This window comes from Anarhichas minor, unplaced genomic scaffold (genome assembly GCF_050575085.1).
Source record: "Anarhichas minor isolate MPS153535 unplaced genomic scaffold, ASM5057508v1 ptg000027l, whole genome shotgun sequence".
Taxonomy (NCBI): domain Eukaryota; kingdom Metazoa; phylum Chordata; class Actinopteri; order Perciformes; family Anarhichadidae; genus Anarhichas; species Anarhichas minor.
In genome coordinates, this window is record NW_027466473.1 from 9,786,549 (window position 1) to 9,799,889 (window position 13,341).

Here is a 13,341-nt window from a genome sequence, read left to right on the forward strand (position 1 = left end):
AACGTATTTTCCCTTACTTGAATTTGAAAACTAAAGCAGGGAAATATAAAGTATGTCTGGCCATTAAATAAAGCAATTATGTTCCTAATTTGTAGGACTAAGAGTTGTAAATATGAGCATTTTAGCATTTATTCACAACTTGGATTAAAAAAACAAACAAACCAATATCGCACTGTTTCACTGGAGGGCGCTAACACAAAGCACCAGGTGGCCAGGGAACAACTTGAGAAAGGAGGAGGCCATTCACTAGCCTGTTTTAGCTACACACACTTAGCTACTGTTAGCTAGCCGGCGGCTAACGAGCAAGCTAGAACATCAGTTTGTCTTAATGTCGTCCGTCTCATCAAGTGATGGCAGGAGAACGGTGTTCACAAACCGAAGCTGGTGAGTGCTGTGCGTGCATTTGATCCGCGACAAAACATTTAGTATTCTCACAGTTTGCAGCTGTGTGCCTGCTAACGCGCTAAGCAACCGAGTGCAACCCGGAGCTAGCTAACGTTAGCTCGGCTCAATAGCAACATTAGCTAGCACCAAGCTAACACACTTCTGTTTCTTTTCAGAACTGTATTACCTCATTGCCAGATTTCTACAGTCTGGACCCTGTAAAAAGGCATCACAGGTAACGACACACAATAAGCAAGATATTGACTAAACCCGTTGGAAAATAATTGAATAAGTAGCTGGTGCTAGCAGCTAACGCTAACTGTGTCCGTCTGTTGTTAGATTCTGATTGAGGAGCTGGAGGAGTATGAGGTAGGTTCAGCTGGTCCTTTCTGTGTTTATTGACATGTGAGGTTTCCGTACTGTTGCGTATCAGTTCGCTTTTTGGGCAACTTTTCAGTAATTATGGCTGGTGTCAGATAAGGGAGCGTGTTGCCGAGCCGTGGACATACTGGCAGTTTGGTGCCGTCTCTAACCGCTTGTTTTTTAACTTTAGTTGGTCCCTCAACGATGGAGTTGGGACGGGAAGAATTACAAACGGACCTTCCAAGACTGGGTGAGTGTGAACTGTCATAATTAACCTTTTAATGAAATAAAGCGCATAACCTTTATGTTAATCGACAATTATCTCTTAGTGATGTGGATATTTTAATTAAATTAACCACCCAGAAGAGACGCTGTGGTAATGTGTTTGTGTTTATTTGAACACATTTAAACATTTATATTAGTACAGGCCCGTTGCGAAATAACTATATATAGCCTTTGGTATTGTGTGGGCTAGTAGGAGGAGATTAGAGACGAGGGTAGGTAGTGATAGGCTGAGCCAGATCCAGAGAGCTGTCAGTCATCCGTTGGAGCCAATGAAATCACAGTTGTATTTGCGAGCGAACCGGAACACTCTTAAGAGACTCTTGTGATTGGCTGTGAGCTTCTCTGCACCGCCTGCTTCTTTCCCTCCCTCTCCCTCTTCAATGTTTTTTTCAACTAGCTGCATTACAAGACCATGTCACAACAATGAGCAAGTATAAACAGGAAGAGAATAAAATAAGTTAGGTCATTTTTGAGGAAGAAGTAATAAATTACAGAGGGTCTAAACAGTGTTTAAATCGTGTCTTTGAGGATGTTGTGTTCCAGTCTCATAAGTTATGAAATAATGAATAAGAATATCGACAACAATCTAGTTTTTATGCCAGCTGACATTTTGTTTATTAAAGTGAAATTGATTTAAATTGAGCTAAACGGATGAATTGGTCGGGCCGACATATTGAACAACATTAGCTTATTGCTGATATTTTGGTTTAGATGTACATGTCTGCTGATGTCTAAAATGTCCCAGTCTGTACACGTCATGGTCACAAATCCTCAAATTGGTCAGTTTAAATAATTGCGGTGCTGCCTGTAAAAAGCACTGTCTGTTAAACGGAGCTGGAGTTCACTTAATGTCTTCAAATGTTTTAGTTGTTTGTTGTAGCATTTTTTTGAAAATATAACAGAGATGATAATATTGTCGTGTTCGTTATTAAATGCTACTTATATATTGTATGTATTGTTGTATTGGTTTGTGTTATTATTGTTGTTATTATTATTAATAGCAGTCTGTGACTCCTGCAGGTGATTTTGAACCAGCACATTCCTGCAGACTATCTGCTCCGTGTTTGTCAGCGCATAGGCCCGCTTATAGAGAAGGAGATCCCACCTAGTGTTCCTGGAGTCCAAACACTTCTGGGGCTGGGAAGACAGTCCTTGCTTCGTACTACCAAAAGTAAGCCTTTCTCTCCAATCCTGCAGTTGTTTTTGTGTGGTTTGTTTGGTAATAGATCTGTATTTAAATCAGTGATCATTCCCTTTCCACACTATGCTTTTTAATTCATTACCTGTGTAATTTAGGTTGTAGCCACAAAGTATGCAGTGGCTCAGCTGTTGCTGCACTCCACCGAGGACGTCCACCAGAACCTCCGGTCACCAATGGAGAGGCTCCCAGTGTTGGTGTGTAAAACTTTCAAAAATATATTTCTACCCATTAAGAGGTCCCGAAGCCCCGAGACCAATTCAGTTAAATCTGCTTTAGCAGTCTGTTGCTTCCACTAATCATTGTCGTCCGTCTTCATATCAAGTGGCCATCTTGGATGCTCGCCAGGCCACAGGCACAGCTCGCTTCAGCCAGGCCCTGCCGTCTTCCACCTACCAACATATGAAGATACACAAACGTATCCTCGGCCACCTTTCTTCAGTCTACTGTGTAGCCTTTGACCGCACCGGCCGTAGGATATTTACGGTGAGTGGTGATTTTCTGGTTCAGATGATTACTGCAGCAAAACTCTACTTGAAGGTTTTCACTAGTTTGTGTTTCCGTCTGCTGAGTCGCACTTGAGCAAACTATCGGCAGGGGTGAAGTACGTGAATAGAAGATTCCAGATGAGTGACGATGGAGACTCTTCAGTCAAAGCTAGTTCCCAGTCAAACAGTGTTTTTTTTATTTGTTACCAATGTCCTTTGTGATTTAGGGTTCTGATGACTGCCTGGTCAAAATCTGGGCCACAGATGACGGCCGGCTCCTGGCCACCCTCCGCGGCCACTCAGCGGAGATCTGTGACATGGCCGTCAACCACGAGAACACCCTCATCGCCTCAGCAAGCTGCGACAAAGCCATCCGAGTGTGGTGCCTGCGTACCTGTGCACCCATCACTGTTCTGCAGGCCCACGGCGCCTCCATCACATCCATACAGGTGAGACCGGTGCATTTTAAAGGAATAACTCAAACAAATCTGGGAATGCAGCATGATGTTTTTAACCAACACTAACTTTCTATCCCTTTTAGTTCTGTCCTGCTGTCAAAGGGACAACGCGGTACCTGGGCTCCACCGGTGCAGACGGCATGGTGTGTTTCTGGAAGTGGCACTCGCTCAGCATGAAATTCCAGTAAGTGTTTTAAGCATCATTTGAAGCTTTTTTTCTCCCATTTCTAGCTCCAGCAGTTGTCCGTCTCCATGGAAATATCTACAGCTGTTGTGTTTCTCCTCTTGTCTCAGTGATCAACCCGTCAAGTTTGTCGAGCGGTCGCGTCCCGGAGTTCAGGTCTCCACTTCCTCCTTCAGCAGTGGTGAGTTTCCCTGTCTGCATATATTATGTAGCCCAGACAGTGATGAAGTAGTGTGTTTTTTAATCATTGTGGGGTTTTATTTGTTTAATGATTCTGTTGGCAAAGTGGGAAACGTTTTGATAGTTTGTTTTAAGATCTAAACATATTAGTAGTGCTTATTGATATAAGGATATTGTTGGAGACTGCGTATGTTCTTGTCACGTCCATTTCAGTCTTTCTTTACTGTTAATAGGTGGTATGTTCATGGCCACCGGTGGCACCGATCACTTGATCAGAGTCTACTACCTTGGTGCTGACACTCCTGTGAAGGTCTCTGAGATGGATGCACACACGGTAAGAAACAAAACGCATTCTTGTTCCATTCTGTTTACCTTCATTGAAACAAGAGCTCTCCGTAAATTCAATACATGTCTCCGCTTCCTGTTTCAGGATAAAGTTGTAGTCGTCCAGTTTAGCAATAACAGCGACAGGTGAGTGTGCTGGCTGGGATCATCGACTTCAAATTGTTTCTCCGTGTGGTTTTTCGAAGCCTCTGACTTGTGTGTGTGTGTGTGTATATGTGTCCAGCCTAAGGTTTGTGAGCGGCAGTCGCGACGGCACAGCCAGGATCTGGCATTACCAGCAACAGGAGTGGAAGAGCGTCACTTTAGACATTGCTGCCAGGCTGCCCGGGTAAGAGAGTGAACAACATTACAGAGTTTGATGGCGCCTCGTCCGTCTCCGCGAACCGCTCAGTGTTTCATGCCTTGATGGGATGTTTTCCTCCAGGAATACTGTCGCCAACGGGGATGATAAAACCAAGCTGGTGGTGACCATGGTGGCCTGGGACCGTGCAGACCGCACCGTCATCACAGCGGTGTCCAACTACCTGCTCAAAGTGTGGAGCACAACCACTGGACAGCTGCTGCATGTTTTATCTGTGAGTGGCTGGAGCTGGTATTTTCTGCTGTGTAAAAATGAACAAAAAATGCCATTTTTGACCAACCGACCGCGCGATGCGCTCTCTGTTCAAGGGTCACGATGACGAGGTGTATGTGCTGGAGGCTCACCCGTTTGACTCCCGCATCATGCTGTCTGCCGGCCACGACGGCAACATTTACATGTGGGACCTGACCAAAGGAGCCAAGATCCGCAACTTCTTCAACATGGTAATTCGTCCATCAATGATCACCCATCAGTAGTGTTCTCTCTACGCTATCATCGAGCTCATGTTGACATTTCTGCTTCCAGATTGAAGGGCAAGGCCACGGGGCTATTTTTGACTGCAAGTTCTCGGCTGATGGGCAGCATTTTGCCTGCACTGACTCACACGGCCATTTGCTCATCTTTGGCTTCGGCTGCAGCCGACCGTACGAGAAGGTAACGACACTTAACTGTTAAAAACTTATTTACCATTGACAAAAATCTCCTTTTTTTAAAGGAACAGCATAAATACAGTTTCGCATCATGGTGGATTTGAGGTTACACACATACTGCTCTTTAATCATAAAATCTGAATTGACGGCAAGTGTCAACAAGGATCTGAAACATTGAAGGCACGTCTGCAAATAACCATCAAGAAGCTCTCTTGTAACTTCCTCTGTGTCCTGGTCTGCCTTGCAGAGGAAGGAAGCAAGCCAAAGTTTTTTTTCACCCTCATTATCAACACTAACGTACTCTTTATTCCCTCCAGATTCCTGACCAGATGTTCTTCCACACGGACTACCGGCCTCTCATCCGTGACGCTAATAACTACGTGCTGGACGAGCAGACGCAGCAAGCCCCACACCTCATGCCTCCACCCTTCCTGGTGGATATTGATGGAAACCCTCACCCTCCTCACTACCAGCGCCTGGTGCCCGGAAGAGAAAACTGCAAGGAGGATCAGCTGGTACCCCAGCTAGGATACATGGCTAACAGTAAAACCTGCTCATTTATTACTCGTGCCGCTCAGAATGCTTGTATAGTAATTGTAGAGTATTTATTGTGAGTATAACCGACAGTTTCACCCAAGATCTGCCTCTCTTGCTGCTTAGGTGATGGAGAGTTGGTTGAGCAGGTACTTGGCCAGCAAACGGCAGAAAACAGAGAAAGCCTGTTGGACGATCTCATCAGACAGTTGCAGAATGAGCAGGACGAGCTTCACAACGAAGAGGAGCCGGCTCCAGACGCAGAGGGTATGTTTAACTGTACATTGTGCAAAGTAAAGCTGTTTACTGTGATTTTAGGTTTTATATGTTCTTGTTTTGTCTAGTGTGCTCAGTGTGACTTAAATTATGCCTTTTTAAAAGTCTGAAATGTATTGTAAAACTGAGCATGAGCATTGTGCGGGTACTAGGTTTTTAATAGTTTATTGTTATAAACTTCAATTGCCAAAGTGCCATATTTGCCAAGTAAGGTATTGTCATAATAAACAAATCTCTTCGTGTTTTCAGCGGGTGATGAAGCAGAGGTGGAGGCCTCCTCTCCGGCTGCTGAAACACACAGGAGTGGGCAGGTGGGCGGGGTGTGGCAGATGCAGCACAATGCCCTGCGTAGTCAAGTGGCCACTGAGAGGGACCTGCTGGCCTGGAGCCACAGAGTGATGGTCAATGAAGTGCCAAAAGGCATATCCAGGTGAGGCAGCGGTAGTTGGATGCAAGGACATTGCAGAGAGTCGATTTAGATTTTTAAACAAATTCATATTTTTATATATATATGGGGTTTTTGTGTTCATTTCACGATGGAAATTATTATTTTTTTATTAAGAGTTGTGGAGGAGTGCAGACGAGCCAAAGGCGACATGGAATGTTCTCTATACAATGCAGAGAGGAGGAAGAAACCAGCAGCCTGCACACCCAATGTATGCAACACTTACCGTAAAAAAAAAAATATATATATATATATATGCCGATTCATTCCGGCTCGACTTATTTTCTAACCTCCTTCCGTAGAGCAATCTGCTGACTTCGCGCCTGCGCTCCCTGCGGCCCACCAAGAAGAAGCAGCAGCGCCACGCCTATCAGACCCGCTCAGCTCAAGTCCGCCGCATCGGGACCAGGAGTCGAAATTCCAGCAACCCACGTAACTCTGACAGCCAGTTGGACTCCGACAGTGACGGAAATGTACGCTCCGCCTTTCTACGCTACATCTCTAAACGTGACATGACAAAGTGGAGCAATGTCTGTTTACCAGCATTCATAACAGTGACGGTGCTTTCTGTCTTTTTGTTGACAGGCAGCAGCGCAGGCGGAGCAAAGCGCAGCCTCCTCTGATGGTGAAACTCGGTGGCAGAGCGAGAGCAGCTCCAGGTGAATGTCTTTTACTGAGCGGCCTTTTCAAGATGTTAATTACGATCGCCCAACTCACATCACCCCTCTTTCCCTCTCAGCAACTCCTCCAGTGAATATTCTGATTGGACAGCCGACGCTGGGATCAACCTGCAGCCGCCGAAGAGACCGACCAGGAGGTCTGTACAGCCCAAAGGTTGCAGCAGCTCTGAGGAGGAGGAGGAGGAGGAAGGCGATGGCGAGGCAAAGGAGGCCAAGAGGAGGGATCGTGAGAAGAGGAAGAAGCCTAAGGAGACCAAACAGGTACGCTAGCAGCCCCTTTACTCGCAGTGAATGTCTCCACCACACGGTGCAGGAGAAGTTCTGGACTTGATCATTTCGTTCTCATTGCACATACCTAGAAACCCACAGCCTCTCTGGCTGGACTCGATGCGGAGGAGTGGCTTCCACCGTCGTGGATAATGGAGACCATCCCACACCGCTCTCCTTTTGTTCCTCAAATGGGAGATGAGGTAAGGAGTGTCCCTCTCGTATCAAACGGAGAAATACATTTTATCCCTTTCATTTTGATCATGAGTCTCCTGTCCTCCAGCTCATCTACTTCAAACAGGGCCACCAGGCCTACGTCCGGGCGGTGCGCAGGGCCAAGGCCTACAGCATCAACCCTCAGAAGCAGCCGTGGAACAGACTCGACCTCAGGGTGAGGCGCAGTGTTATTTAAAAGGCAGTGTTGCGTAGAGGCCCTTACAAGCTCCATTAGACGAGCTGATAAGAGAGTTTGTTAGCAGCAGCCAAATGTTGTAACTTTCGCAAAGTGGTAATCTTATGGTCAGGCCCACTTTCCAGGGCAGTTGGCCAGGTACAAAAAATTGGCAAAGCTGATCCTCTCCGTCGGTCTTTCACCACTGTTCACAGCTGAACCGCATTGTTCATCTCTGTGGTCAGCCTGCTGTGGTTATTGCTAATTAGCTAAGCTAAGGTGGTGAACATGGTAAAAGTTTTACCTGCTAAACATCATCACAGATAACATTGTCATTGTTAGCATTCATCTCAAAGCAACGCTGTGCCTAAGCACAGCCTCACAGCGCTGCTAGCGTGGCTAACATGGCATGGTAGTCGCTGTTTTGCCTGCTGCTTGTAGCATCTTCCAAACAGATGTTGTTTTTGGCTTCAGGGGGTTGTTGTGAATGAAAACAACTTGTGGAGAACAGCTTCACTGTTTTACCCTTTGTGTATTTTCCTCTGCCCCCTCCAGGACCAGGAATCTGTGAAGGTGGTTGGGATTAAATATGAGGTGGGACCTCCTACCCTCTGCTGCCTAAAACTGGCTTTCTTGGACCCAGTCTCAGGGAAAATGACCAATGAGTCTTTCTCATTGAAGTAAGCATTTACATGCAGTACAAACAGTGCAAGATAATAATTGTTGAAGCATGTGCATTTCATTTCATTTTTCATTCCCACACTCTAAAGGTACCATGACATGCCTGATGTCATAGATTTTCTGGTACTGCAGCAGTTTTACAACGAGGCTAAAGAGCACAACTGGCAGCCAGGTGAGTGTTTTAAAGTGATGTGTTTACCACTCATGATTTGATTTTACTTTACCTATTACTTACTTATCATCAGGGTATTTTCCGACATACACCGTGCTGCATAAATACAAGACACAACATTTAACCAAACAACAAAACCATACTGCAAACATTTAACACATCAGATGTTACGAAAAGTGGATGCATTGCAATCAATTCACTTCCTTTAGTGTTCGACCGAGGTACACTGAGGCCTACTTAGAACCCGAACTCTGACTTATTAGTTTAATAGGCTGAAGAACAAAACAGTTGTTTAACATGATCTGTCTAGCCTGGGGGGCTCTAAATCTTCTGCATGATGGCAAAAGCTGATTCTTCAAATAAAATGTCTGTGAGAGGGGTCTGATGTATCGATACCAGCCAGAGACAACATTATTTTAGTGTACGCGGTTTAAAAACAGATCAAGAACATGTTCATTGTTGTGGATAGTGTACCGTCCTTCTCTTTAGTTTGATCCGGTCTTCGCTTTGCTCTCCTCCAGGTATGAGGTTCCGCAGCATCATTGATGACGCCTGGTGGTTCGGCTCCGTGGAGGACCAGGAGCCTCTGCAGCCAGAGTACCCAGACAGCCTGTTTCAGTGCTATGCAGTGAAGTGCGTGTGTGTTTCTGCAGTGTTTGTGCTGCTGGAGTGTATCCACGGTGCTCTCAGTTAATGCTCTTCTTTGCTGACCCGATGTCACGTGTCATCACACTTAAATCAAATAAGCGATTGTAATCTTGCATGCAGTGTGATTTCATTATTAACTAATGTTTTTTTTTCTTGTTTCGTCAGGTGGGATAATGGAGAGCGGGAGAAAATGAGTCCCTGGGACATGGAGCCTATTCCTGAGGAAGGTCAGTGGTATTATTAATGTGACAATTCCATCAAGTTATTAACCGATTTTGAAGTTGACTCCTTTTGAAATAAAAACTGGAGCATAATGGCCACATTATGGTTGTGAATCAGGGCTTTAGAAGACCTTTTTAGAAGAATAAAAGTATTTTATTAGGATTGTGTGGCTGATAATTATCTGTAATTCATACTAGTTTTGAGCAATTAACTAAATACCTTTTCATTTTCTGACACGTTTTGTGGCTCCATCAGCGGCGTTGCCTGAACAGGTTGGTGATGGCGTGGAGGTGGCCGAGGAGGAGCTGAAGGCTCTGCTTTACACGCCTCAGGAGGGAGAATGGGGCGCTCACACGCGAGATGAAGACTGTGAGAGAGTCCTCCATGGCATCGATCAGCTTCTTACTCTGGGTAGGCCACCAAAAGGGTCGACGGCTGTTTGTTCGTTGCGGGGGGAAAAAAAGTCTGATCTCGTACGTGTCTGCCATGTTTGATCTGGTTCCTGTCTGTCCACAGATGTAGCCAAGGCATTCGCGTCGCCAGTGAACCTGCGGGAATACTCTCTGTACTGCACCGCGGTGGCTTACCCTACTGACCTCAGCACCGTCCACAAACGACTGGAGAACCGCTTCTACAGGTGAGGCAGCGCACATGAACACACACACATTCCACCCTCGCCGTAAATTCAACGTCCGGATGCCAATGCGTTGACATTTGAGCTTGAAGTGCGGGTTTTTCTCGTCTGCTGCAGGCGGATCTCTGCATTAATGTGGGAGGTGCGCTACATTGAACACAATGCCCGCACTTTCAACGAACCCCAGAGCCCCATTGTAGCAACGGCCAAGGTGGTGACTGATGTTCTCCTGCACTACATCGGGTAAGTTCATGTAATAGCCACCTCAATGGTATTCTGGGGAAACAGTAATGAACACTGCTGCTCATGTGTCTGATGCCTGAGCCCTCTCTCTCCTTCAGCGACCAGAGCTGCACAGACATCTTGGATCTGTATCACAAACTGAAGTCTGAGGTCAGCAGTGGAGGAGAAGCTGAGGTGAGAATTCGGTTGTGTTATTTTTTTTAACATTATGGTCACTATTCTTTTCATTAAATTACTGTATTTGCTGTAAATAGTCGTTTTAAGTTTGTATGTGTGCCTCTGCAGGCTGAGCTGGATGTGGACTCTGACACCCCGGGCACATCTTCAGGACATTGGGTAAGAGGGACCAGAGTCCAGTGTCTTAGAACACCACAGACTTAAATCATCTGCAGTAGCTCCGGTCTTAATTCATTTAATCTTCTCTCTGCCAGGGAGCCGACCCGAATTCCAAGAAGCGTGGTGTGGTTTTGGATGTGACTCTCTGGCTCGGTCAATGCAAAGAGCTGGTGCGTCGAATGATTGTCTCGCCAGATTCCGAGCCGTTCAGGCAGTCCGTGGACCTCTTTGAGTATCCGGTAAAACAACTTTTAAACAACATGAACAATGCGTGCCGAGGGTGTGTAATTATATGCAGGAGTGAAATAAAAATGAACCTCGTTAACGTTTCCACTCCACCTTGTTTTGTGCAGGACTACAGAAACATCATTGACACTCCCATGGATCTGTCTACAGTGTCGGAGACGCTGGTAGCAGGGAATTATGAAAACCCGATGGAGTTTGCCAAAGACGTGCGCCTCATTTTCAGCAACTCCAAAGCATACACGCCGAACAAGAAATCCCAGGTGAAGTAGCATCACTGGGATTGAAAATGCGCTGCAGCCGTACCTGTGTAAAGTAGATTCACTCTCACCGTCTTGCTTTATGTCTAGATCTACACCATGACCCTCAGCCTGTCGGCCTACTTTGAAAAAAACATCATCTCCATCATCTCCGACCACAAGTCGTCCATTCAGAATGAACGGCGGGCTCTTCAGAGACTCAGTTACAGAAACAGAATGCACAACGGAGGCAACTCCCCGCCTATTAGCCCCTCCCCCAGGTGCTGATCGTCATCTACAAACTCGACACTCCTTATTATCTAAATATCTTTGTCAATCCAGTGTGTCTGCAGCTCCTGAAAATATCTCAAATGTGCTACTTTAAACGCGAGGCCTGTTATTATCATTCAGATTTAGAAAGTCCTAGTCTGGATCTAAAATCCCTCTCTTAAATTCATGCTGCAGGCACCCTGCTGTTATATAATGAAGTTAATTATTCTGAAATGTTGCTTCTTCTCCCTGTTTCCATATGTCCAGCCCGAAGGGGAAGCACAAGTCAAGACACAAGAAGGTGTCCATGCCAAAAAAATCCCAGACCTCAACGAATAGTCGTTCTCAGAGATCACATCGGGGTAAGACTGCACTGTTGTGGCTGACTGTGTTTTTTAGGTGCTAGTGTTGTGCAGGATCTTGCTATTAATTGTTTGGTAGCAGTGTTTGTGTTGTAAATATTTCTATATGATTCTGACTGTAGAAGGAAATAGTTTTTCCTTTCATAGATACGGTATTGACTCGTTTGAATTCAGCACGTTTCCTCAAGCTTTGTGTAATTCTGTTCTTACTGAAGATCAGACGTAATGCATTATGCGAGGGAATGTCCTGTGAAAAGTAATGTGATTACACTCCCGATTAGTAAGTAGCCGTCTGTTGTTGCTGCTGCAGCTCAGCAAAGCGGCAGTGTAGCAGAGGAGGAAGACGTCCAGCCTTCTTCCCCAAGTTCAGGGACGAGGAGCGAGAGCAGAACCCAAGGGCCACACCGGGTGACCCGCAGCCAAGCATCTCCAGTGAAGAAGTCAGGTATGACGAGCAATACTCTCCGACTGAAACGTATCAACATCTTTCATTTAAATGTGAGGTTTAAAGTTGAGGTTGCCGAAATGAACCATCGTCCTCCTTGTGTTGCATCAGGGCACCAGCGTAACCTGCAACTAAGTAACGGCTCCAGACAGCGCCACGGGCGAGAGGCGCCGCAGTCTGACAACGAGGAGGATGAGGAGGAGGAGGAGGAGGAGCAGGAGGAGGAGGGGGCGGTGTCCGGATCCAAAAGCTCCTCGTCGGAGTCATCCTCCACCTCATCGTCCTCCTCTTCCTCGTCCTCGTCGGACAGCGAGAACAGCTCTGAGTCTGAGATGGAGAAGTACGTGGAGGGGGGAGATCACGACTACAGCAAAGCCCCCTGCCTGTCAGTGTGCCACTCGGCTAAGGGGAAGGTGGCGGCCTCAGGGAAAAGGAGACACAAAGGAGGAGAGGACGCGGCACAGAGACCTAAAAGAGCACGAGTGCAGCCGCCGGTAGAGGAGGAGGAGGAAGTTGAAGAGGTCGAAGAGGAGGAGGAGGAAGAGGAGGAAGAGGAGGAAGAGGAGGAGCAGCAGCAGCAACCGGTAGATGTAAGACATGAGAAGGAGGAGGGAGAACTGGAAGAGGAAGAGGAGGGGGATGAAGAGGAAGAGGGGGATGAAGACGAAGAGGAGGAACCCAAGGAAGAGGAGGAACCCGAGGAGGAGGAACCCGAGGAAGAGGAACCCGAGGAGGAGGAAGAGGAAGAGGACGACGAGGACAACTCTGAGGTGCAGACGGGAGCGGCGACGGCAACAGCAGCGAGCAGTCTGAGAGGCAGCCAGTGCAAGTCTCGGCGGGTCAACACACGCAACCAGGGCCGCAGGACAGTTCTGTACAGGGACGAGTCGGAGGACGATGGCCGTGGGTCCAAGGAGGACCCCCTCAACCTGGGCAGGTCCCGCTCAGGACGGGTACGCCGCATGACTGAGAAAGCTCGAGTCAGCCACCTCATGGGCTGGGGTCACTGACACGACGCCCCTTTTCAAACCTCAATTTTAAAACAGACTGTTTAACGTGCGTAACACTTCAGGGATTTTTTTCTTTCTTTTTGTACAAGTGTATATTATGGGGTGTGTGTGTGTGTGTGTGTGTGTGTATATATATATATATATATATATATATATATATATATATATATATATATATATATATATATATATATATATATATATATATATATATATGACACTGCTTATGACACTGCTTATGACTCTCAAACTGATGGTGCTCATGATGTGTTGCCAAGTAGTTTCCTTCAGACAGAGCCACTGTTCAACACGGATAATCTCCAACTGGACTAACTCACCTCGGCCTT

At 46.4% G+C, this 13,341-nt stretch overlaps 1 protein-coding gene across 1 annotated transcript; it reads left to right on the forward strand.

Moving 5' to 3' along the window:
- The first annotated feature begins 212 nt into the window (after positions 1-212).
- On the forward strand, positions 213-13,122 carry brwd3 (bromodomain and WD repeat domain containing 3). The gene is made up of 40 exons (XM_076101952.1): positions 213-384; positions 561-619; positions 724-753; positions 938-997; positions 2,053-2,203; positions 2,329-2,427; positions 2,556-2,716; positions 2,946-3,167; positions 3,260-3,360; positions 3,471-3,541; positions 3,774-3,874; positions 3,971-4,011; positions 4,109-4,213; positions 4,310-4,460; positions 4,555-4,689; positions 4,772-4,900; positions 5,214-5,439; positions 5,557-5,697; positions 5,956-6,136; positions 6,269-6,362; positions 6,454-6,624; positions 6,737-6,810; positions 6,891-7,092; positions 7,191-7,301; positions 7,382-7,489; positions 8,045-8,169; positions 8,260-8,342; positions 8,864-8,975; positions 9,156-9,217; positions 9,468-9,623; positions 9,729-9,849; positions 9,964-10,089; positions 10,188-10,263; positions 10,375-10,425; positions 10,521-10,664; positions 10,779-10,931; positions 11,019-11,188; positions 11,445-11,539; positions 11,850-11,984; positions 12,096-13,122. The coding sequence occupies exons 1-40, from the start codon at positions 351-353 to the stop codon at positions 12,992-12,994; spliced, it is 5,466 nt and encodes a 1,821-aa protein (XP_075958067.1). The 5' UTR covers positions 213-350; the 3' UTR covers positions 12,995-13,122.
- The last annotated feature ends 219 nt before the right edge of the window (positions 13,123-13,341 follow it).

Bases quoted from the DNA above. Each gene is read 5' to 3' on its own strand.
- brwd3 (XM_076101952.1), top strand. From the start codon at position 351: ATGGCAGGAGAACGGTGTTCACAAACCGAAGCTG. The intron at 3,542-3,773 runs GTGAGTTTCCCT...TACTGTTAATAG, and splicing joins CACTTCCTCCTTCAGCAGTG to GTGGTATGTTCATGGCCACC. The intron at 4,901-5,213 runs GTAACGACACTT...TATTCCCTCCAG, and splicing joins GCAGCCGACCGTACGAGAAG to ATTCCTGACCAGATGTTCTT.